The 26,790-nt window shown below is 39.9% G+C and overlaps 1 protein-coding gene across 8 annotated transcripts in view; it reads right to left on the bottom strand.

Annotated features, from left to right (window-relative positions):
* Positions 1-26,790, bottom strand: part of MAPK10 (mitogen-activated protein kinase 10) — a 161,352-nt gene that overhangs the window by 26,697 nt on the left and 107,865 nt on the right. For 7 of the 8 annotated variants that reach the window (XM_071807958.1, XM_071807959.1, XM_065836858.2 and 4 more), the window contains 5 exons: positions 25,276-25,414; positions 24,300-24,465; positions 21,112-21,183; positions 3,094-3,276; positions 822-946 (listed from right to left, as the gene is read on the bottom strand). In XM_071807958.1, the coding sequence (XP_071664059.1) occupies positions 822-946; positions 3,094-3,276; positions 21,112-21,183; positions 24,300-24,465; positions 25,276-25,414 (685 nt within the window). Of the gene's footprint in view, positions 1-821; positions 947-3,093; positions 3,277-11,850; positions 11,923-21,111; positions 21,184-24,299; positions 24,466-25,275; positions 25,415-26,790 lie in introns of all 8 variants that reach the window. The other variant, XM_071807961.1, reaches the window with a different exon arrangement.

Genomic DNA, 26,790 nt, shown 5'->3' with positions numbered 1-26,790 from the left:
ACATGAAACTAAAATGTACATGCCGGGGGAAACTCTTGCAGGGTATTTCATGTTCACATTTTGGACTGATAAACTTATTTGTCTTGAAGAAAACTAAACAAGACACAAAAACTAAAGCCTCTCTAGACAGCAGAGCCATAAAGCACTCCTAAGCAACATACTCTGCAAAAGCCCTACACACCCGAAATTAGATGGGGTTTTGTGCATTGTTTACTGCATTTCCAAGAACACACTGAATCAGAGCACATATCTGAACAGCAGTGATTTAATTTTTCAAGGTTCAGATCATACTTTACGATTGTGGCAAAGTAAGATTTCTAAACCTGTTGAAATATTGAGATGTTTTCACTCATGATTAGTATTACAGGGAACAGATTTTTCTGAATCCTGACTTAAGGTTTTTGTATTGTTTTGTTAATTCTCCTCCTCTCCACATGTATCATTGAACACAAACACAGGAAGTGATGCTTGCTTGTTTTCCACAAGAAAAGCTTTAGAGAGAAAGACAGTATCTTTTGAGAGTGATTTATATAGCTAGAAGAAATAGGTAAACTAATGGGTTAAAAATCCTCTCTTTAGGTTCTCTAGAAGAAAGCAGAAAATGGTTTCGTGTGCTGGAAGTATTTTTGCTTTTCCTATTTATTGTGAGTTAAGAGATATCCTGTCCCTACATATTTCATTCACCATAAATCCAAAGATCACCACAGTCGCAACACTGTTTCTTTAATGCATGCTTGTTATCAAGCTACTGTAAGGCAGCAGGCATCTATGAATCATATCTGCATTTAGCAGTCTGAAGTCAGAAGTCATGCCTCACTTACCGCCTCCACTTCTGCTGGGTCATACCAGACATTAATGTACGGATGCTGTAAGGCTTCATCTACTGATATTCGCTTGGCCGGATCAATGACTAGCATCTTTGATAAAAGGTCCCTGGCTTGGCTGGCTAAAACAATGAAATCAGATAAACACAGTATTAGTACAAGACAATTAACCCAGGGAAGGGTTAATTGGGTTCGGAAAGTAACAATGACACAACCCTTTAGAAAGTGTTTGTCTGTCCTTCTGCCCATTGCCTTGGCATAGTAAGCGTTCTTCAGTCGTTGTTTCAGATCAGATTCGTTAGAAAGGTATCGACATCTTGGCTGCATACCTAAAGTCCCCTGACAAGCTTCAGTGGGATCTTACATGTTGTGTGCAGATTTCAGGCAGAGGGCTGGATAATATACCCAGGAAAAGTGAGCTTGCGCTATCTGTATTATTGCCAGAATCAGAAAACAAAAGCTCACATAATGAAGTATAAGATCATGGTACTGAAACTTACAGGTACTCCAGGTGGCTCAGAGAAATACCCAAAATTTCTCTGTGTCTAAAGTTTTTCACCTAGCCCACTTGGGGGGCATTACAGATTTTAACGAGGCACAGGGACCAGACTTATTTTACAAGCATCCCATTAGAAGCAAAAATGTAAAATCTGTAGCCTGGGATCAAAACATAATGGTACAGAACTGCCTCAGAACTGCTCAAGTCTCCTTTGTCCCACGTAACAAAGTATAAACCAGTGGGACATATCATGCTCCACTGTAAAAATCCACAGCCTTACGTACATGTTGAGGCTTATACTGCAACATTTATTTATTTTACCTGATAATATAGCCCATTGTGCCTATTAGGCCACAAACTCATTCTTCTATTACCCAAATTGTTTTCACTGCCTAGAGTTTGTAATAAATATAATACCATCTAAACCCATGTAAAAAAATGATAACAACATACATTTCTAGTATTGTTATCAATGTATCGTCCACAATCAAAATTATTTCCTGTGTAAATGAAAAAGAAAATGAAAGGAAAAATACTGTAATAAGGTTAAAGTGCAAAAATATTACTAAGTATCTGGTCAGACAGGGTTGAATAAAAATAACATCTAATTAAATTGTTAACATTATTTATTGAAATATTTAGGCAGGGCATGGGATGATACACAAGTGGAATTATTTTACTATACTCTTCCTCTTTCTGTGACTATGTCTTAAAAACTGGCATTCACTATACTCTCATGCATGTGCTTCCTGTATACAGAAGATAACAACACTGTTTGGCAGGCATTTCTGTTCGTTAGTTCCAAACTCAGGAAAATTCCATTATCAATTTTATCGTAGCAGGAGTATAAAATCAGGTGTATGCAAAAGCATCCGATCAGACCCTTCTCTGTCACCAGAGCTGCGACAGCAGCCTTGCTATGGAACAGGTGTTAATTGGAAGAGCATTCTGGGTAATGTAATGACATGCAAATTGCAAGCAAATGAAACCCCTGACATGCCACTGCAATAAGTGGCCCCAAATACTCAAGTGGTGCAGAATGACAGACAGTGCAAGTTTGTAGTGGTTCCAGAGCTGTGACAAGAAATCCTTTCTATGCTAAACACATTAATCACTCTTTCTATTTGAAAGTCAATGCCCTGTTGAAGTAAAACAGGACTTCAATATATGATTAAAATCATTGCAACATATATTTTATAGTGATATTAATACAATCAAGTAGCATCATAATTAAGTTAGTACTCTGCTTCACATATCCAAGCCAAACCACAGCATTTTTCAAAAGAAGAAGTCCACTCGTAGCAGGTGTTAAACCTCAGCTACATCAAGACCATTTTGGTTGATGTTGCTGATGCCCTTCTGCTGTCTAGAGAAGGTAAGTGTCTGGCTGAACTCATATTTTTTTCCTAAAACAAAACATTGCAAGCATTGAGAACTTCCAATGGAAGTTCTACTGTTCCTTTGTTAGGTTCAAAGTGAGAGTAAAGGAACACCTCAGTTCTTTGTGGCACAGAAAGATCACACAGAACGCCACAGGGATATGCCTGACATATTAATCAATGATAACGAATGTTCCCTTGGTTGCCCAAGCACCAGGTTCTCAAAAAAATAACTTCCTAGAGCTGCCTCTCAGCTGAATAAAACCCATGCAGCCATTCGTCTCTGCAACTATTTGCATTAAAAGGGAGTGCAACTAGAGAGAAGAAAAACTGGGAAAAGCATTGCACCGTAGCTGTTGGCACGTGAACCGTGTCCCGTAGTCAGACATACCTTTGAGTTTGTTGTGTTCTGAGTCGGCTGGGAAGAGAGAGTCTGGAAAAAGTTTGGGAAAAGTGAGGCCAGCGTACTTGGGTCTGTTCTCAACGTAGTTCCGTACCGTCGGCTGCAGCTTCTTCATGAATTCTGGACAGGGTGTTCCCAACTGCTCAATAACTTTATTCCACTGATCAATATCTGAGCATCAGTAGTTAAGGAAAACAAAACTCAAACCTCATTGTCGTGTCCTGACATTTCTGTCTGGGTGTTCTCTGGGAATCCTCAGAGGTGTTTAACTGCCTTTGTAACATCTTTGCAGTTACCATCTTTTTTCATACCTCTGGGATCTACAGCCTGCGAAGAGCAAAACTCTCTTTCACACTTATTAGAGGGCACTGTGCAATCCTCAAACCACCATGGGAAGGCAGGCAGCTCCCTCTCCTTGGGTAGATACTTGTTACCGTTTTTATTTTTAACCTGTAATCCAGTGGCTTGTGCTCCCTGCTTCTGGCACACAGGTAATCGCCTCAGTCACCTTGGCTCCACAGGTACAACAGGAACAACAACGTGTTCCATGTACGGGCTGTGGAGAGCGGGACCCAGTGGCTCAGAGTTCTGCCCGGGACAGGAGTCACCTTCAACTCATCTGCTTCACGCTTCTATGTTCACTCTCTCCAATAACTTAATTGGTGCTAATTTTGCTAAACCCACCCAACCAGCGACCCCCAGGGAGCAATTTGGTTTTATAAGAATGCACGGGTACTCATTTTGTATAGACAGATGATGCCTCAGGTATAGACGGATGTTTCTCTTTAACTGCAAATGTGAGAGTTGTATTGCTAAACTGTTACTGACTAACAAGAAACAGGCTCTAGTGCTTAAAAAGAACTTGTATTACAGGCAATTTGTACTGAGCTCCTATTTTTTTTTTTTTTTTTTGGTCTTTTTAGTTTTCTTGAGATAACAATTAGGCATCTGATAGGTGTTACGTAGCTCTTCCAGTCATGTTCAGAACAAGCCTTTACTGTGCCTAAAAAACATATTAAGCAAATGTCTGTAAAATCAGAACTGTCTCTACATCATGCTACAAAAAACATTTAAATGTATGCTTTAAGAATGCTGAAACCATGTTTTGAATGGTTTTAATTTCAACTGGGCAAATTTGCTAGAAATAGTGGTCTGTCAAGATTTTTCTGAACAACTTTCGTTTTTTAAACTAAAGAAAAGATTTATGCAGAACGAGCCGCCCCCCCCCCCAACTCTCTACAGGTTCTGTGTATCTTGTATTGTCCATGAAAATATCTTTTTCTTAACAGAAAACTAAAGAACTGCAACAACAAAGACAGCCAAGGCTATAGCTGCTCGAAGAGTAGACTGTATATTTCATTAAACATTTTATTAGAAAAGAAAGTGTTTTGACATTTAAAATTTGTATTCAAGTTAACACACCTAATTCTTTGCTGGCTGGGCTCTTTCAGAAGCAGATCTTTCTGAGGCACTTGAAAATACAAAGGAAATGCTTTGCAGAGAAGCACAGAGAACACATAAACACAGGTGCTGTTAGTTACAGCAAGAGAAGCCAAATGGATGAGAAAGCCAAGTTAGAAACCATTACTGGAAGCTTGACCTGTGCAGAGTGAGTGAAAGACATTTGATAGGGAGGAACAAACCCAGGACTTGCTTCAAAGCAGATGTCAGCAGCTTACGCTTGTACAGGGCAGGTTATCCATCTCAGGCACTGAATGGAGGCCAAAAAGAGAGAGACCTTTAGGATTACAGAAAATTGTGGGCCTTAGACATGATGAGAGGGAAGAAGTTGCAAGATGTTCTGGATGTGTGTGGTAAGGGAAGAAAACAGTAAAAAAAAGATCCTAGCACAGGGCTTATGTAGTGGGAATTGCCATACATGACGGGAAGGTTTTTGAGATGGAAGAATCTTCATGAGACACCAGTGCAAAGATGACATCCAAAGCCAAGGGAGCTGGCAGGGCCACCATGTTCCTCTCCTTGACTAGCCTTGATTTGCAGGGCAGCACCGGAGCTTCCGCAGCTCTGGCTTGTACCAAGGGCCAAAAAAGTTAGGTTTTATGTCTCAGCAACTTCAGGGACTTGTTTTGAATAACTGCGTGATAATTGTGCTTCTTTCCTGTATTAATTCTGACTTATATTGCTCAAATATGGCCAAAACCCTTAAATAAAATGCTTTCATTTGCTCTTTATCTATACACACATACACACACAAATTGGCAGGATGGGGCACTTGGGACCTGTTTTTGTCCTGCTAACAGCAACAGCAAACTCACGCCTGGTTCCAGCAAGGGCAGGTGTAGACAGAGCATTTTGCAGTCAGATGGACACACATTTTTCTCTCTAGTATTGCTTCTCCACCCACCTGGGCTTTACTAGTGCTGCATTTTACCCTGAGGTCCAATACATGCAAACGTGCAATAATGTAAGAGCATTCTTGCTGAACACTGGTCCAGCTCCATTTCACTGTTATGTTTTATACAGTCAGTGGTTGCAATGCATCTGTGGTGCACCTGATGATGAGAGGTTGTCCGTGTCATGGTATGGATTTAAAAATATATATATATATATTTGAAAAAATTCTGAAGTCTACTTATTGAAGCAAAGAGAAGTAGCTTTCTCTAGGTGGCCATCAATTGACTTCAGCAATTCTGCAGAAAACAAATGTTACTATAGAACAGCTTTAACGTGAATCAAAACCTACTGCAGGTTACATTAACCAGTGGATGATTGTGGCTGTAGATGTTATTTGCACACCAACTAAAAAAATGGTACTACCAGTTAATGAGCACCTAACTCTGAAATAATCAGACATTTCCCAGGCAAAAAAAAAAAAAAATAGCCTGTATTTGAGTGAAGAAAATTAAAAGAAAAACTTCTGCTAACAGAAGACCCTGTTTTGCACCTTAAAATTAAACAAATATTGGACAGACTGGAAGCTGGAAATAATTACAACCCAAAACTTTGGTGGATGGTGAAATGTCTGCTTTAATGCTATTTGAATGACCTCAGCTGTCCCTTGCCCCAAACAGGATCAAGGAAAGTGTGTCAACTATACACAATAGCATATTGTGTGACTTAGGAAAGAAGACAGGATCTAACCTGGATTTATTAGCTTGAGCAAAGGATTATATTTTCTTACATTCAATGGCAAGGTTTTGCAGGAGGAGAGATACTGTTTGCAGCAGGATGTTTTAGTTCTACTGGACTATAAATACCAACACACTATGATGCAGCTATACTTAAGCCCCTTCATTCATCTCTAGTAGTCAGAAACTCGGTGCTCAGCTGTTTAACCTTTAGCAATAACTTACTGCAATTGTTTAGTTGTTCAAGTTTCTTTTTCTGAAGGGGGGTGGGGGGAATCTGCTGCAAATCTAACAGCAAACAGGATTTGTTCTTTCTGGCTAAAGGTGCTTCTTGCAGAGATGGTCAGGACTAGGACATGTCAAATCTTGCTTTTGTTAAGGTGAGCACAACAAAAGTGAAAAGGACATAGAGCTTTTCCTTCACAACAGACAGAGGGAAGTTCATATCTTTTTCATCTCAAACTCTTAAGGGAACCACCTTTCTGATCATTGTCTCCTTAAATGTGCATGTTCCACTGATGAAAACTGACTGCATTGCTTTGTATACAGATTTTTGACGCTCCTAACTTGTCAGAATTAGAATAATTACCATAAGCAGCTCTGTATTTCCCTCCCCAATAGAAAATTGTCACAGCAGTTGTAAAGTTGATGGCTCAACCACTCTCATTTTTTAAAAATTTGACCTTTTTTTAAAATAAATCTGTTAATAAAAACCAAATCAACCGACTTCACTGTTGGAGACACTGGTGGCAGACACCTATTTTTTCCAGTCCCATAATTTACATACTGAAGTTAACACAGGTTACAACAAATAAGCAAGAGAAATCAAAAATGCTGGCATCTGACAAGACAGCAAGTACAGAGTGTTTTCTGTGCCAAGGTGAACGCTTTGAGAAGGATGTGACATTAGTGAAAAATAGACTGCAATAGAAACTATTCTGCAACTTTAAGAACAGTAGCTGCTATTTACATGATATAATAGAACATGTAGTACGTAAATAAAAAGACTTTGAAAGATTAGCATTGACCACTTGGAAGCTGGGAGACAGTAGTGTTGGTCATGTAGCTGTCGCTGACGCTTCGGGTGCTTGTCTACACTGACACCTTTACTAACATTTTCAACTCCTCTTTTGTTTTTACCTGCACTTCATTCAATTGCTGAGCATCTTTGCTTACATAACAGCAAGCAAATCAACGTTTAGTGCATAGTCCAGATATTGCAGAACAGGACTGCAATCTTGCCGTTCAATGAATCACAGAATGTTAGGGATTGGAAGGGACCTCAGAAGATCATGCAGTCCAATCCCCCTGCCGGAGCAGGAACACCTAGATGAGGCTACACAGGAATGTGTCCAGGCGGGTTTTGAATGTCTCCAGAGAAGGAGACTCCATAAGCCCCCTGGGCATCCTGTTCCAGTGCTCTGTCACCCTCACTGAGAAGAAGCTTCTTCTCATATTTAAGTGGAACTTCCTGTGTTCCAGTTTGTACCCATTGCCCCTTGTCCTGCCATTGGTTGTCACTGAGAAGAGCCTGGCTCCATCCTCGTGACACTCACCCTTTACATATTTATAAACATTAATGAGGTTGCCCCTCAGGCCTCCTCTTCTCCAACCTAAAGAGACCCAGCTACCTCAGCCTTTCCTCATAAGGCAGATGCTCCACTCCCTTAATCATCTTTGTTGCCCTGTGCTGGACTCTCTCCAGCAGTTCCCTGTCCTTCTTGAACTGAGGGGCCCAGAACGGGACACAATATTCCAGATGTGGTCTCACCAGGGCAGAGTAGAGGGGAAGGAGAACCTCTCTGGACCTACTAACCACTCCCCTTCTGATACACCCCAGGATGCCATTGGCCTTCCTGGCCACAAGGGCACAGTGCTGGCTCATGGTCATCCTGCTGTCCACCAGGACCCCCAGGTCCCTTTCCCCTACACTGCTCTCCAACAGGTCATTCCCCAACTTAAACTGGAACCTGGGGTTCTTCCTACCCAGATGCAGGACTCTACACTTTCCCTTGTTATATTTCATTAATTTTTCCCCACCCAACTCTCTCTTACCATTTCCCTTGTGGACATTGCCTCATCATTGTAGTATCTACTGTACTACTCTGGGCTGTTTCTAGGCTTCTAGAACCTTCTCTTGTGACCTACTGTCTTTGTAATGTGCACAGCTGGATGCACAAGGATCACGTACCTAGCCTAGGAGGCGGCCTGCGAATATCAGCATTTTTAAATACCTTCCAGAGGAACCATAAAACTGCAGTGGGAACCCCAAACCCTGTGTATAACACGCATAATGTGATTGAAGCTGTAGAATAAGGCTCTATACACGATAGCTTGTTTGGCCATCTGTCATTTATACTAAGAGAAGCTGACAGCACGCTAACCTGATATATTTGCCATCCTCTAAGCGTTCCCAGCTACAGAATTTAAGGGCACATTCTTCTTTGTCTGCCTAAAATGCATTCAGCAGTTTGAAAAAAAAATTATAAATCCATGTATAACTACTACTTTCACATCTCAGAGGACTAAGATCTTCTTAACTCCTTCAGATCACTTATGCAGTGGTGAGAGTAACAGTCTCCCTCAAAATTTTGAGAAGCCATGGAACAAGAGTCAACTCACAGGTCTAGTCAGCTTCCCAAATTGATCCTGAGACAACACAACAAACCACGTTGCCATTTTCTCCTTGCTTCAGGCACAAGTGTATCCAGGCTGCATGATAAGAGTTTCTCTGTAAGCAGAACTACTGCTGCCAACCTTGTAGCTTCATATAACATTCAAAAAAAAAAAAAAAGCTTTAGTTCACAATTAACTGCATCGTGTGCATACATCAAAAATGGGAGAGAAATATTAAAATTTCAAGGATCAGTAAAGACCCAAGGGACTTTGGATACTACAAAGCATTTACTTGCAATTGGAGTTTAAAAAGAGAACAGAGCTGGATTCTGTTCTCAGCTCCACTCAAGCCGTTTCCTTGAATTCCAGTGGATCACAGGAGTGAAGCAGAGCTGCAGCCCAGCTACACACTCCGCTCTCACCCAAAGGCATTTCCTATTTTTCGGCTTGTGAATTTTCCACAGCTGTGTAAGATGGCTGTGCTTTGCTACAGAAGTTGTTTCAGTTAGCTCAACAGACCATTTAGTCCTGGAAACAGAAACAATAGTAAACGATCTATACTCCTTAACTGATAGAAAATGGCAAATAGTTAATTTTGCAGTCATATATATGACAACGCATTTCTCATGAATATTCAATCTTTCTGCTTCAAAACTGGTTTTCACAGTTCTTTATGCATAAAAATGGACACAATTTAGTACTAAACGCTCTTCAAATCACAGTGTGGTTGTGAAATGAAGCACTGCCTGTGAAGATAAGAAATTGCTGATAAATTCTGGTACACCACCAGTCTTAACTAATTTTACACTCTTTATACTTCATTTAGGAAACAGATTTCTAATTACTCTTGCTCTTTCTATACTTGAATACATACTAAAGTATGGTATCCAACCCCATCACACATATGATGAAATAATATTTTTTATAGAAATGCTAAGCACGTTCTACTTGGATTTAAGGAAGGAGGTGGCATGAGGTTGTCAATCTCAGCACCCTGGCGCTGCCCATGTGACTTTCTGAGCAGTTTTTGGCTGCACAGCCGGGCACAGGAATGAGAAGCACGACTGCTCAGCAGCACAGGAACCGTGGGGGAATGGACTTGGAGCAGAGGTGGCATTGAGGAGGACGAAGCAATGACATTGCTCTCTGTTCACTGAACAGACACTTATGGAGCAACAGAAGAAAAGCAAAGCAGAGCAGCACATAAAATTTAGTGGAAATTTTGCAACACATTATAAATACAAATGAAGAATGTGAACTCAATTACAGAACGATGCTGAACAAATCAGCAGCTGGTAATGCCAATTTCTGTGGGGTTATTGTGACAAAAAGCAGCACATAATGGTTTAATTATAGAGGCTTGGCATGATTTCTTTTTAACAAGTATGCAGCTGTGTCAAAGAAACCAGCGCTATATAGGATATATTCAACTCTTTTTGTACTTATCTGGGGATTTCTTTAAACGGTATCTTACAAAATGGAAGTCTATTAACATCAAAACACTTCAGCCTACAACACTGAACTATGTGAACCCCCACACTTAAATTTCTCACTTCACATTTGCAGAAAACACAAGCACTGCCTGGGCCAAAACTTCACGGAGCACATATATGTGCTAATGAGTTACATTAGCACATAGAAGGGATTTACTTTCACACATGCAGATGAAACGTGCTCAAGTTCACACAAAAACTCATGAGACTTTCAGCATTCGTTTCAGCATGCATATAGATCATATCCAACATTCTGGACAAAACACAAATAAAAATCTTACTAGACAAGGCTGTGAAAATATTAATGCAACCATGATCTACTTTGATTTATTTCATGCTCTCCATATATAAATATTGAACCCTTTGAAGTGTGAATGAGGCAAAAGAAAGTGCTGCACGGAACAAATATGTACACACACCCCTAAGTGGACATGCACATATGTTCAGATAAAGTTCCATACAATGAATAATGCCTGGAAACTCCTATGTCATCTAAGTACAGGGTTTAAATTAGAAGGAAAACTTGTACACAGGTCACCTCTATTACTCATTTGTGCAATCCTCTGGACCAGACATCGCTGGAGTTAGACCAAGCGCTCATGGAGCTTAGTTGCTGTTGTGCACAAGAATGAGCAACTTTCACAATCTGATAAATAATAGAGTATATATCAAAGCTTTAATAAAACATCAAATAAAATAAAAAATATGGTTGCCTCAGTCCTGAATACAAAATTGTCTCTAACAAAAAAGTACAAATTGGTCTCTAAGGAAAATGTCTGCTTGGACCACATGTCCACTGATTTAATGCATTTACCTCTAAATCACTTCCTGTTGATGTCTAAAATAGATTGTGCTTTCACATAATAGCTACATGTACTTTAAAAAAAAAAAAAAAAAAAGACAAACTGAAGTTTATAACAACAGTTTCCAAGGAAATTCCCAGCTTTCTGAGTCAAGCTGCTACAAAACTAAGTGACAATTTTATTCTTGGGAAGCAGAAGTCATCCCTGAACTGAAGCCATTTCCTACTTTCCTATTTCAATACCACTTGCAGAGCAAACAAGCGAAGAAATAAGCATTTCAAAAAATAATCGTACATTCTTCCTAAAACACAGAACTCCTCACATGCCATCCTAAGGTAAACAGTGACTTCTGCCTACCATGCTACAACCTGAACTTAAAAACTCTGTCGTTTATGAAACACCCCACACTCCCACCAATTAATAGAGAGACATGTATAACAACGAAACTTAAACCAAGTGGTCACTGGCTGCACAAAGCAATTCCAATGCACCACGCAGGATGTTGTTTTCCATCTCTTCACACTACAGTTGCTGCAGTTTCCACCTTTTTTAAGCCAACAGGTTTTTACTGAGAGGCACTAATGGTTTATTGACATTTTGGCTTGCAAGGATTTTGCAGTGGGATTTAAGCCAGCTCTTTAGGTACAGTACAAATGTATGTCAGCACTAGTCTGGTGGGAAGGGGCTGGAGGGAAAAGGGTTGGAAGTACCTGCTGAGGCCAAAGTGGCTGCTAGGAAGGATACGATCAGTGCCAGGAAACAACACAGCACCTTTAATCATTTCTCCCATGATGCACCCTACTGACCACATGTCAACTGAAAACAAAAATGAAATGAAGGTAAACAAGAAAACAGGAACAGAACAACAAATAAATGAGAAGACTTATCTGATCATGCCATAACACAGAGGCTGCAGCCCACACCACAGGCACAGCCCTGCCTTTCGCTCTCTGCAGGTGCTTCTCTGCTTGAGTGCACAAGTTTCACAACAGCATAGCAGGTCTGAGAAAAAACGACTCCAACAGTTTTCTTTACCCCAGCGTGGATGAAAGACAACGCTATTAAACAGAGAAAACCGTGAAACCCACAGTTGGCTACTGTATCATGATACAACTTTGTAATTAAAATTTACCAATTAATTTTATCTTTTTAAAGTTTTCATTTGCATTCATTACCTAGGTTTATACTGCTTTGTACTGTAAATGAACGCTGGTCCCTGTATTCAATGAGGATATGCAAATTGCTTTTCCTTTATCCCTTCAGCTCCCAGAGATCCATGCATATTTTCACAAGCTGAACTGCCAGAAGCCACAAAAGAAATGTGGGTCCTTATGAAGCCATATCCACCTCTTGTTCAGGGCTATGAATAGCATTTGTTGAGCTCATTTGACCCCAATAATGCTTGCTTTAGAGCCCCCTGCTCATTTCCATTGAACCTCAGTGAAGCCCCCCATCCATAATAGGGGTCTAGAGAATCTCATAAGATTTCCATTCACCATGATAGGAAATGGTGATTTCTCCATAGGACAGTTGAGTCGCAAAAGCACTAAGCTGTGTACCTTCTGCATTGAAATTCAGAGTAAACTGGGGGACTGTTTACGTTGTACAGGAAAGAGCAATTCAGCTGGGTCAAAGTTAACCACAATTTACACTGGAACACAAGATGAAAGTCAGGTTCCTTCTATCCACTACAGGATTAAGGTGGCATTTTCCCCCATACAAATACCATGAAACCACATTACCTCTGCTGTCCTTGCTCTATGACAAGCCATAGGGCACGGAAGCAAGAAAAGGGACAGACTGGCCTCTCAGGGCCAGAAACTGTGGGGGAAAAATAATGAAAGCATCATGCTGCTTGGTTAAATTTACTCTCATAATTTCATACTGAGCAACAGTTTGAAGTGGATTTGACTTTGAAGGCAGATGTCCTATCCGTGGAAATCTTTACATGCCCGAGTCTAAGGTCCCCTGTTGCCTTGTTTAGCATATGAAAAGTTTCATGACTACACAATAAATAAAACAATAAACAAATAAATAAATGGCTACTTGTTTGGAAGCAATAAGCAAACCCAGAGATGCAAATTATTGCTGCTTTCATCACAAGCTAAATGGCATGCAAGATAACAGGAAAAGATAGAGCAAGCAGTTGTTTGTTCATGTGTTAATCCCTTTTTATTTTCAGAGGCTGCCTTCTGACAGTACAGCTCTGTGCTGTGCTCAAGAGCACACACACAGAAGTTGAACTAGTGACTTACTAAACTTCAAACCCTGTAACGCAGGGATGATTGTTCTCTACTCCTGAGGCTTTGAGAAGGAAACTCTTTGAAAATTTACAAATCAGAAGAAGCAAACATGAACACCTAAAAATAACCAACATCCAAAGAGAAAAAAACCTGTGCCTTTTTGACTGCTTCCTCTTTTTCTTCTCCCAGGACAATTAGGAATAAATCAAATTAGAACCCAGAGTTCCACTGTGTGTTTAAGAAAAGTAGTTAGTTGGAGGGTAGGAGTTTCAAGCATATACAGCAGCTGTCAGAAGCCCCAGTTAAGGCACTGAGGCTTGTGCCAAGCTCCACAGGGGACTGCAGTACAGAGACCTAAGCCTTAATCCTTAGTTTCATTTAGTCCAACATAAATCCAGATGTAGTCTGAGTAATTGCAGTCTCACAAGCATCAGAAATAGCAAACAAACGACCATCTCAGAACACCTGCACTCAACTCCAAAGCACTGAAAAATTCACATTTGGTTCAAGTTTTTTTCCAAATGCTAGATATTCGCAAAGATCAGCAATGCTCCACCAACACATTAAACACTCCTAAGCTTCAGTCAAATGCGGGCTAACTTAGAGTCACAGAGACCTCTGCATTGACTCTATGTAAAACTCAGTTTAGCAGTTGTTTGCCTTGATGATTTAGGATCACATGAAACTGAGTGTTCATGAATGAAACCCATAACTTTTCATGACTCTCTGAAGTGAAACTGCTGAGATTTGGTGGCACTTGATGAGAAGCACCGTCTCCATTAGACTACTGTGCCCTTGATTATTTAGAGTCGGTAATTTTTGATTTGTTCAAAATCTCTACAAATGAGATTACTGCACAGAGCTGCTCTGAAACGCAGATGTTCATGTTTCCTTCCTCATTCCTCCATAATGGCCCTGCATTCTCCTCCTGCCAAACTGCAGGTTCTCTGGGACCTGACAAAACATGATAACAGGTAGCACAGAAAGAAAATCTGCAACTTCCATGGCTAGAAGTCCTCGTGAGGTGGCTCTTCAGACCTTCACACAGTCAGGTTCAGTTTGCACTCATTGAAAATCATGAGCTTTGCCATCTTTCCCAATCTCATAGGCTAGTTCACACTTCCTTCACCCTCTCTCTCTGCCCGGAGCGTCAGTGAGAATGCCACATGTTCACACTTGCAACAGCTCCTATTTTAGCGCTGCAGAAATCACCCCTCTGCAAGCTGAAAAGAGATGATCGTGTCCTCAAAACTGACTTGAGAAGACTATGACAGACATATTTAGGAATCAAATCGCGATACCTGATTTTATTTGTCTAACTGTAGGCTAAAATATTTAGCACACAATGCTATTCCCCAATGAGTGATATGTGAACTCCAGAAAAACTTCAAGGTGACTGAGCACGTCTGTCACAACACAGAAAACTTCTCTCTCCAAATCCCCATCAAGTGGACAGACACCTTGCTCGGTGGCTTCTCCTGCTACCTCCAGCTCTGTTGCTGAGTGCTCCTGCAGATCTGCACCGAGGTTTGCTCTGAAGAACCATTTCTAGGGCCCTTACTTGAATTGCCAGGAAGGAAAATACAGCACTCTGTACTGGACACTCTATCTTGTTTGTACAGGTTTTTCCTGTTATTTCTGTGCAATAAAAAAGGGACATGCTTTGTAAAAATACTTGGTAATTCTTGGTAATACACAGATGAAGCTGCTTCTTTTTTTTTTTTCTTTTCCCCACAAGCTCCAGAGAGCACAGGTAGAAGTTTCAGGCTGCCAATGCCAAGACAAGTTTGTGATGCAAAATGCTCCTAATGGCAACTGTGAAGACAGCTCAAATACTTCAAAAAATTTTAAAAACCCCAAAACCCATCAAATCCTTCCCTTCCTCAATTCTGTCTAAACCACGGCAAGCTCCCAGTTATATGACATACCAGTCTCCTCAGGACCTTGCTGAGATACCAAAAACATTCCCTTCATGTTTGTATTTATTACATGCATGGATTTCAACATGTTTTAACAAGTGCTCAGCACAGTGTCACCTCAATCCATTAAGATTTCCTGAGAAAGCTTTTTTTCTTTCTAATTCGAAACACCACATTCCACATGATGTTATTAAAACATTAATTAATATTTCTCATTTCATGGTAATAGGGTTCTGGAATGTCTGAATATTAGTATTATATTAAAAAAAAAAAACAACTCCAAAACTTTCTGTGAATTCTAAACTGATATGCATTGTACCTTCTTATGACACAGATGAGCAAGGCAACTGGCTGACGGACAAAAATCTTAATCAAGAGCCATTGCTCTCTGGGATTCGGACTAGCAGATGCTCACTTTTATTGATCATAGATAGAATTGATCTGCAGTAGACAGGCAGGTGCCAGACCCTGGTCCACCTGGAAAAATGCATTAGGAGCAAAGAATCTCATCCAGATCTGCGTTCTTCCTCAGTTTGGCTCTTGGTCACAGTGCCAAACAAGCACTGAAAAGCTATTGTTTTTCCTTGGGAGCGCATGCTCCACTGTCTCTTTTGGAACAGCAGAGCTTGCAGATGGATTAGAAGGGATGTCACAGGATTTTAAGAGAGGCATGTGTAAGACAAGGCCATGGGAATCTTGAGATGCAGGTTCAGGAATTGGTGGAGGCACGAGGAATGACTCATGCCCTTTCCTGTCCCCCATTTTCTTTTGAATATAAAAAAATCATTGCAGTAAGAGAGACCTACGGAGAATCTGGCCAAGAAATGTGAAACACACTACATTACATCTAACAGACAGTAACAATTAAAATGTGGTTTGCAGATCTTGCAGTCGCTAGCTTCAGACCCTCTTTTCAGCTTAATTTCAATTTTGACTTGGAAGTATCTCAGGTCTCAAAGAGTATTCAAGTACACTCATTTTACCTTTTCTAGCAGGAATCCAACAAGTAACCTCTCTTGCTACAATACAAACAGATTAGCATACCATTTAATAAATTTGACAAATTATATGTGATTTTGAGTGTGTTCCAGTCCTCTACTTTGATCCTGACCAAATACCTATCCGCTCTTGACAAGAGATGCTTCAGTAGTATCTGTTTTGTCTACAAGCTCTAAATTCTCTGTTCCACTATACCAGTGAAACTCAGCTCAAATTAGTACATTTGCCACTAAGCAAAAGCTGATTAATGGCAGAGAAAGGAAGGGGCGGGGGGGGGGGGGAGAAAAAAAGGCAAACTCTTGCTATATTCTCAGAAAAATCTTGAGTCTAACACCAAACACCATATAGCTGGGGAGGAATCATCCAGCTGAACAAAGTTCAAACTTAGCCGAAGTCGTCACTGACAGACAAGCAGCAGGCTAACGCCCACCAGCTGAACCAGCCTGGACAGACAGAAAACAACTGACTGCAGATGTTTCATTGTACCAAAGTTTAAGAAACCCCCCAAGATGCACCCAGAACACTAGGATTATACTCACTAATAACTGCAGATTATATTTCAAATGCAAAGACAAATTCTGCTATTGAGTTGTGGAAGGCAACATCTTTTCCAAAAATAATTTCCTGATTCAAACTTTTTTCCCCTACGGCAAGCATGTTGGGTTTTTTCATATAAATTTCTGGGAGAGTAAAATACAATATTCCCTATGTCAGAGAGCATCTCTTAATCCCACCATTCTCAAAGACAGCTGGCAGACAAAGGAATTTTTTAATATCTGGCCACAGTATTCAGGTAGCAAACAAAGTCTAAACTGTTCAGAGAACATTAACTTCACCTGTTAATACTGACTTCTCTTCATGACCTATTTTGGATGTTCATAGCCACACAGAATTTTTTTTCCCCTCTCTTGCTATCTTAATGGTATTTTGTCTTTTTACTGCTTTAGAGTCTAAACCATTAGCTAAGCTATAATATTTGCAATAGAATACTTCAATTTTCCATATTCACCTCTGTAATCCAGGCCTAGCCAAACTTAAGATGCTTTGCTGTTATCACGATATATTTCTATGGCCGAATCACTATCTCCCCTTCAATCTTTTGAAGGATTTGTATGTGATTTTGCTAGACTACCATCCTTTACATGCTTCCCCACTACTAAAAATAAATGCTCTTAAATTGCCTTATTTCTCTACTAAGTCATATGTGCCTGTGGGATATCACTGTGACCTGAGTAGCTCAGATCTTAATTGATCTTTCTCACTTGGAAACCTTCAGGCCATTTTAAGCTTTTCCTTAAGTTTTCCCTTCTCTTGAAAAACACACACATTTCCAATCCTTAAATTGAAATCTTATGAGATTTTGAAGACATTATTAGCTAGAACCGAACAGAGCTTTGGGGAAAATCCTGGAGTTTTTCTGAAATATTTCCAATGGTATCCAAGAATTTGGCAGTTTTTGCTGTTTATGCTTTTCCTGATTTAACTGAGACAAGGGTGGAGTAAGCATCAAGGAAATGCTGAGTGAGAAGCTCAGAAATGGACTACAAACAGTTAGAACTTGCCATTGGTCTGTAAATCTACCTGGAACGTGATTGAAAAGGGATTTTTTTTCTCATGACTATCTGACTTCTGACAAAGAAGTCTCCCTGATGGTCTGCTGAAATGTCTGCCTGAGGTGAGCAACAAGGAACAAAGGTATCTGTGCTGCAGTTTCTATCCAGTACACTCCAGGAGGGTGGAGGGTGGTTTTGTTTTTCTCAAAACCAGCTGTGTCCCGGAAAAACGACAGCACTTGGATGGACCAGCCCTGCTGCATCTCAAGTGTCCTACTAGGTCAGTCAGATGCAACACTGCAGCAATATTCAGAGCAATCGTTCTCAGGTACTGTTCGGCTTTTTGCTAATGAAATCAGCAGTTAACCAAATGTGTTCAGAGAGCAGTTCAATAAAATTGAGAAAAAAACACATTCTTTTGAAAAATGCATAACTTAAATGTATACTCTCTGGGACAATTATCATGTACTAGTACCTGTAGTCTACACAGATTTTGGAGTCTTCCTCCAGTAACTTAGAGAGACAACCTTATTTAGGCAGCTGGGATGATCTGAAATTAATCTTCTCCATGTTTTAATTTCCATGAAGACTTCAAAAATGAAATTGCATTTAAAGTCAGCAGCAACTCAGTACAATGATTTAGCTAAGTTTAACTTTCTCAAGTTTTTATTTCCTTAGAACTTGGCAGCAGCTGTGAAATTTTTCTTAGATATATACTGTGCCATACATGAATGTTCCTACTCCAGGATAGAAATGAGTAAGTTCCTTATGTTGATAGCAAGTACACACAGTAGACATTCTTCTGAATAATTAAAAAGAAGGGAAATTTTTAGTTTCTAAACAGACTTGCCTCTTTCAACTAGAAAACCCACTGCTGGAGGGCCTTAAGTATCCCAAGGGAAGCTTTAATGTAATGTCATTCTGTGAAATTCACCTGCAGCTGCATAAATACTTCACCAGCCCTTCCTGGATCTAGAAGACAAACTACATCTGCCTATCAACCACTACAAAGGGACGGAAAATCGTACGGACCCATACACAAACCAGTCTTTCTAACACCAAGAACTCTTATTCACTGGGTCAAACTGGTTAACAAAGAGTACTGACTTGGAAATGAATGTTCAGATTTGTTTTTTTAAATAACTTCCAAATCACCTGAAGAAACCCACCACTAAAATGTGGTAGCAGTTGTAACTTGGCCCCCACACACTGTGTTTCAGGGTATGGGATTTCCAATGATTTAAGAAGTAGGACTATACCACAATTTACACAATGTTGTCTTCAGCTGTTCTTTTTAACTGACACAGAAATGTTAAAAGGTATTTTAAAAATACTCTGCTGCTCTCTCTGAATAAGACACTGCTGCAAAAGAATTTTGTCACAGCCAGACAAGAACAAAGTAAGTTTGAATGATTTTTTTTTTTAAAAAAACCTACGTTGTTCAAATCATATAGCGCTGCTTTTTTATTTTTTCTTGTATTTTTTCTTTTTTCTTTTTTTTTTTTTTTTTTTGTCTTTTCCCCCTGGAAACGGGCAGAAGAGCATGACTCTTAAATATCATTTGTTGTTAAACAAGCAGAGCAAACCCATTATTCATGGTGCTATGACTTTACAGTGAAATAGCTTTTTTTTCTGTATTCAACTAAAACCTTTGACTTCTCTCCAAATAGATTAAATGCAACTATGCTCAGTGTTTACAGCTGAAGGTAGTTTAGTTTTCCTTTGTACATTAAAAATATTTAAAAAAAAAAAGAGCAGGATATTTGGAGGAAGAGTTATGATGGTGTTTCTGAGGTGGTGTTATCACTGAATTACATGTCTCATGAGCGGTGGGAGCGGCTCTGTACACACAGGTGCAGAAGGTGGATTTGCAGCCTGCTCAATGTGTTGCAGGAAAAGCTCAGCACCTCCGCACTGACATCTCAAAGCCATCTACTACTAATAATAAACCATGCAATTCTTATTCCACTGGTAATAAAAACCAGCATTCTTGTTCCACTAATAATAAAATATACTATTCTTATTTCATTGTTGGGTTTTGCATCTAATATGTTTCCAATCTCTGTTCCTGTAAAACTGGAAGGCAGCACAATGTTGCTGCTTCCTCCTCAGCAAACAGGAGGTACTTGTGGTTTCCCCATCTACCTGTTGGTAAAATATCAGTGCATCTTCAGCTGGCTACAGGGCAGAGCTCCATTTTCATGGGAAGTCCACAGAGCTGTGAAAAATGGGATAGGCAAGACCTAACTCTGACGAATGCTACAGGAATCACTTGAGGACAAGGAAAAGAGAAAAGTTACTTCCATGACTACATATCTATAAAAGCTGGGTCTTCTCCACACCAACTGGCAGTTGTCTTTCTGCCAACCTGCCTTTTAGATTCTGAAGGTGGGAAATGTTATGTTGCTGCATTTTATTCTGATGGGTGAAATACACCCTGCTTCTCAGCCATCATGAGTAGGTGGGTCTTCTGGTTTAGCCTGTGATAGACTGAAGACTAAGTAGACACCCCCTCTTTTGTTTTCATTTTCTAATATTGCTTTCACCACCTTGAAAGTGGTAAAAATAATATCACCCAAGATGGGAAGAACAAGATGGGAGGGAAATACAGTTTAATTAATGACACAGATCTCATGCAAGTAAAGAAAAGTCCATTTTAAAATCAAGGGGATCTGATTTCAGGACAATTTGGAAACCACACCAAATAAATGGCTGCCTTAAACGAGATGAATCAAATTCTTCATTTTGTTTTAAATAAAAAAAAAAAGAAGCTGTATTGGCTTGACCCTGAGCCCATACAGCATTGAGACAAATCCAAATCCATGATGCATTAGCAAGCGAAAGATTATGATGTCACCACAAACGTTATGAAGTCACTGTTTCCAAAACATAAAAGCAGAAAACAGATTTGCAAGAACCAGATTGGCCAAGTTAGGATTATTTGGCTTTTTTTTTTCCTTTGAAGAATAATAAGAAAAGCTATTCAATTTGCAATCATAATGTTTGTTTTCTATATCGCTTATTAGTCTGACATGAAGACTACATAAAATGAAGTGATTACAGGTTTTAAAATCACGTAACTTGTCTGACTGAAATATTTCTGTGCATCCGTTTTTCATTTTCAATTTTGTTCATATCAGTAGTGCACTATTTTCATTTACTCATACCTCTGTGATTCAACTTTTTGCTTCTATCTTTACAGCCCTGGTACAGTCATTATATGGTAAAAGGAATGGGGTGGAGGGGAGGAACAAATAATAGGTGAAGCTGCAGCAAATGGCACAAGGATACAGTCCCTTCCTGGAAAGAGGATTTTGTGGCGAACCATTTCTCCCATAATGCATCCCACAGACCATATATCCACTAGAACAGCAGAGACAGGGAAGTAAAGAAGGAGGAAAAAAAGCAAAGTTAACTACGACATTTCACTCCTAAAGGAGGGGAAAAAGAGTAGGTTGATCAGAACAGTACAGTTTGTTTTGTGTTTTTGGTTTTTTTTTCATGTTTCAACAAAAGCTAACATAAATAAGTAAATAAGTAAAAGCTGTGTCAGTCAACTCAACAATAGTGAGTAACAACAGTGGAAAAAGTTTAAAATCAGCATTTCTGGGAGAAGGCCCACAGCTAGCAAGTAAACATCAAGTAACAGCTGCACAGACCCATGGTTTACACTGCATTTATGGTGAAAAAACAACTTGCTTATTTTTTAAATTAAAGTAAAACCAAACAATCCAGGCAATGATCATCTGGAATAACTCCTACTTGCAGCCAGGCAATTTCTGGGCTCTGTCCTGCAGGTCTGAGTCTTTGCAGCCATACACAAGAAGTTCCAAACAGAACTGCTCACATGAGTAAAGGCTGTATGGACAAATACCACCCTTAAGGGTTATTTAAAACTCCTGCTTCAGGACCTGTACCTATGTCCTATCTATAGATACCTATCTATATGTGTCTCTCTGGACCTACACACTAACTGGAAAGCACTGGAGAGGGTGACCTGTGCGGACTTTACTTTTTCTGTGTAGGTGCTCAAACACTAAACCAAATAAATGCTTCGCAGAACAAGTACCAACAAGACTAAGATACTTAAATCTTATCTTCCTGATGCCGCCTTCAGCTTTTAGATGCAATATGCATAGTTATATTATCTGCTTGACTTGGGTGGGGTTTGGTTTTTTTCCCTTCAGGTCTTACAAGAAAAATGGCTAGATAGGTAATGACACAGTATGCACAGAACTGAAAGATCTGTATCCAACGTGAAAGGGAAATAACGGCTTCCAAATGCTTTAAAAGACTATGCTGTTTCTCAGCTTTGAATCTTCATTTTGTGGTCATGTTTCATCTACACAATCAGTTTCTCCTCTTTTTCTTCCCCCTTTTTATCCTTCAAAAGCCATCCAAACCAAACCAACCAACCAAACAACTAATTTATTGGTAAAACATAATAAAGGTGAAATGTCTCATTTGGGAAAAGGAGGGTAGAGATACCAGGGGCATGGGACAGCAAGAGCATGCCTGAGGCAGTGGCAGAATTTTCTTCATAGTGACAGTTTTAGGACCTTCCACAGAAATGCAGCAAACTGGTGATAATTATGCATCTTTAGCCAACCAAGTGCAGAAAGAAAATGAAAGCAGTGACCAGTCCTTATACAGGCAGTGTACACAGGGAAAAAAGAAATAAAAACTGGGAACTTTCAGTAATGTGGCAGCATTAGGCCAGAGCAGGGAAGCAAAGTACAGCCCTTTCTGTTGACTTCCTTGGGAAGAAATATTTTCAAATATTTTATTTTATCTGTTTATTTCATTTTCACTTTGCACAAGACAAGATCATTCATCTTGAACCAGATTCATTGCCCAGGGAAGTCAAAGGAGGTCTCTCTGTTAACTTCAATGGGCATTTGATCAGGACCTTTGGATGTGGCAAACATTCTCAGTACCTTCCCAGCTGTGTACTTCATCACAAAAGCGTGTCTAACTTTTTCTTGGTGCAATTTTAATAATGTGAAAAGCGAGTGCTTTCTCTGTCCTTTCAGGGACAATAACAACAACAATAGTAATCATCTACTAAATATCTGGAGAGAAAAAACAAATAAACACAAAATAATTCACTTCACAATAGAAGGAACTCCGGATATTGACTAAGGAGCTATCTAAAGCATGCTGAGCCTAGTCCAAATTTCTAATGATACTTACCATCAATGTCAAAATACTTTGAGGAGGTTTATTCCTTTTTCAGAAATAATTCTGTACACTCAGACTCTGTTTAATGATTCTCCACATTTTAGACTTTCATATTAAAACATGTACTGTAAATTTACAAGGATTACAAGTAATTAATGCAGACACTTCCCAATTTTGGAAGAACATGCCTTTATTCTTGCTTAAGTCACAGAATCAGCTCTCAAAATCAGTTTCACTGTCCTCTACGGGGTGTGTTTGGCTGTTAGCAAAAGTTCTCCAACAGATTAGCTAGCCTCTCCAATGTAAATTAAGTTGGAGATTTTAACAAATACCTGGTTTTGACATTTGTTGTATTTGTCATGGAAAATTCTGCTTGTCAAACAGACCAGTGGTAGCTTTTGACAGCAGATTTTTCTCCACTATAGGTTGTATCCCCTCCTTTCCTGCCTAGTCTACTTCACGCTCAGTTGCAATTCTCAGTTTAACTACAAAATGAGAACCACTTATAAATCTTTCTTTCATCCCCTGCAAAATGTCAGTTCTTCCTCACCTTCTTCTCTATAGTACACACCCCCTACCTGTTTTTCACAGTCTTTCTAGGGACCTAGAGGTATCCAGATCCCCCATAGGCTGTTCAGAGCAAAATCCTATTTACATCTAGAGAGATTACATACAAATTAGATGTACTCTTTTTTTAGCTTCAAGCTTTTTCCTCTTCTCTCCAACTCTACTTTCCATTAAAGAAAAGACTCAAGTTGCAAAATTCATACCTAGCTCTTGGCCACATGAAACCTGCCAGCAAAACCTAGGACTTCAGTTAAACCTATCAGCAAGATAGAAACCATTCCTGAAATACAGATCTAGCTCTGCATTTGGAGGAATTCTGGAAGGGCTAGGATTCCCTATTTCAGGTTGTACCCCTTCTTCACTCTAACCATTCAGAGACACAGGCTCCAATTTAGAACATACCACTTGTCCAGCAATCCCAGCGGTTCCCAACACTGTTTCAGAGCCACAGAGCCAAAGACAATTCTGGTCAGACAGAGCTAATTGCGTATGTTAAGGTCAACTATAGCTAAGAGCAGGTTTCTCATTATTCTGCAATCCCACACTGATAAATTCACCAGCATGGCATCCCAAGTCCATTCTGTAGCTTCAGTACGCAACAGCAAGAAACTGCTCTAAATGACCTGCCTTTTAAATTCAAGATGTCATTTTCTGTTACATTTTCTTATTCTGTGGAAGGCAGACCTTACAATTCAGACCACACTGCACTTGCTATGTAATGGAAGCCCTACCATTCTCCTTGTAGCCCATGCCCAAGATGACCTCTGGTGCTCTGTAGTAACGTGTCACCACATATGGAGTCATCATGAAGCTGGTGCCTGCAGTCCTGGCCAGTCCAAAATCCAAAATCTTCAGCGTGCAGTCAGATTTCACCACAATATTACTCGGTTTTAAATCCTGCAAAAGACAGTGAAAAAACATATGACTACGCTTCATAAACCTACGTACAGCTGTGATCTGGACTGAACATCCACCTTGTAACCAGTTTTATCAGCTCTTCTTCTCATAACAAAAGGGAAACATTTTTGAATTTGTTTTTTTCAGCTGGAAATCCCAAATTAGTAAAAGCACATTTAAATAAAGAAGTTAACGCAGGGTATTTTCAATCCGCTCATAACTGTCTCCTGCTGTCAGTCACAGGAACTGTTCCTTTTGTTGGCAACCACCTAAAGCACTCACTACCTCTGGCATCCATAGCTGGGCACTGTACCCTCACCAGACACAGCACTTTGAGGGGGAAAAGCAGAATCAGAGGATGCATTTAACATAGACTTAGCAGTCTTTTCATTCATTTTAGCACATGTAACATTCCAATTCCATATGCCCTGACTGTCCTCTCCATTTCCTGATCAAACAATATGTGAACCACACTGCAACATGAAGTTCAAGTGTGTGAATGTCATATGTGGTACATGTAGCCAGCGGCATTTTCAGGAGAAAAGACACCAATACATTTCAGAGATCACTTTGATGATATCTGGTGTTTGTTCTTATTTATTTTTGTCTTATTAAATTCACAGGTAATCTCATTCCTAACACAAGCATAAAGCCACTCTGCTAAGTGCCAGGCAATGACTTATAAGCTTATAGTCATTTTTAGAGGGAGATATGGCTTTGATCCACAGTACACAAGAAACTTGGGTGGCTTCTAATGTCTTCATAATGATGTCATATGCTGCCTTAAGTTTCAAACCAAATTCTCCTTACCCTATGGATAATTCCTGCAGAGTGAAGATGTTTGATACCACAGAGCATTTGGTACAGTAGATAAGACATTCGTTCATGGTCTAGCTCCATCTGAATGACCTGGCACAGGTTGGCATCCATTAACTCCATTACCAGGTAACTGAACGAAAAAACAAAGTCATAGAGTCATGGCCTGTATTGAATAGGAACCACGGCATCATCTCAAAGAAGTAACAATGCATTTTATTGCTTCAAAATTCAGTTTATTTCTGCTGACTGGAAGTAAGGCAGATGGAGACGGGCTTACTGTAGGGCCTACTCACAACTGTACCAGTTTGGTGGTTGTTTCTCACTGCACCAGTTCACTGCAGTGACTGTTTTCTTTTAGCATCCCAGCAAAACAGGCAGATTGCTGGCCTGCTCTTGGTACATTCCCCACCACAGAGACTGAACCCTACATGGGCAAACATGCAGCAAGACACTAAAACATGCAGAAAAGAGGCACAAGCGTCAAATGGCATGACTGCTTGGCTTTTAGCCGTTATGAGGAATGGCTACCACAGTACATGTAGGAACTGGAGACCAGTAGAGATGTCTGAGAGGCTAAAATGTGCACCCCATGCAAAATATCTTCAAAACTCCTCTTAAGACTGCATGATTTCACATTATTCTCATTACGATTAATTGGTTGCATGCTTCTGATAAATAAGCTTCACTAACAACCTCAGCAGGACGTTAACCCAATCCCCTTTAGAGGTAAGTTAATATATTAAACACATCAGCTCATTTTTGATGAGACATCTCACAATCACAGTTGATTCAAAATTTTAACATTACATTAAAGCAGTCAAATTTCAGCAAAAACACCAGTTCTCCCTCTCAATGTGAGCTGCACACCTTGTATTCTCTCCAGCACTAATCACCACATGTCCTCTGCACAAGTCTGCGGGGACAATATTATGTGGAAAATCCATATACCAAAGCCAGAATCGTAGTCGCCTGACTCCAACCACTGCTATCTGCTTGTTATTGCTACTGAGTTAGGGTACAGAATGAGAGTATATTTGCACACAATGCATGTAGAATATGGGAAAGACTGAAAGACAAAAAGAGCATAGCTATATAAACCACTGAACGTTTAAAATTTCATTTAGGCCAGGTTCGCACTACACACAGTAATGCTTGTGCAACAGGGCAACGTTCATCAGAGATGCTAGTTATCCTCTACACCTAGCATTAGTTCCCCAGGCAAGTGATTTTACACAGTCAAAGGTTGTACCAAAACAAATACCAAAGGAGGAAATGTTTCACATCAGTCTCTTCTACAGGAAATTATTTCAGTTTGAAGTGCCACATTTCAAAACCTCACACACCTCAGGGAGTTAGATAACAACCATCATTTCCTAAGCAAACTCATAAAACAAAAGCAGGCCCCTTTAACTACTCATACCCCCTGAAAACAAACGCAGACACATCAGCCTCCTCAAGAAGAGCCACCAGCAGGCTTTGCACTCTATTACAGCACTTAGGAAACCC

Source organism: Patagioenas fasciata, chromosome 4, assembly GCF_037038585.1.
Source record: "Patagioenas fasciata isolate bPatFas1 chromosome 4, bPatFas1.hap1, whole genome shotgun sequence".
Taxonomy (NCBI): domain Eukaryota; kingdom Metazoa; phylum Chordata; class Aves; order Columbiformes; family Columbidae; genus Patagioenas; species Patagioenas fasciata.
Note: the sequence above shows the minus strand (reverse complement) of the source record. Positions and strands in the feature narration are given on the sequence as shown.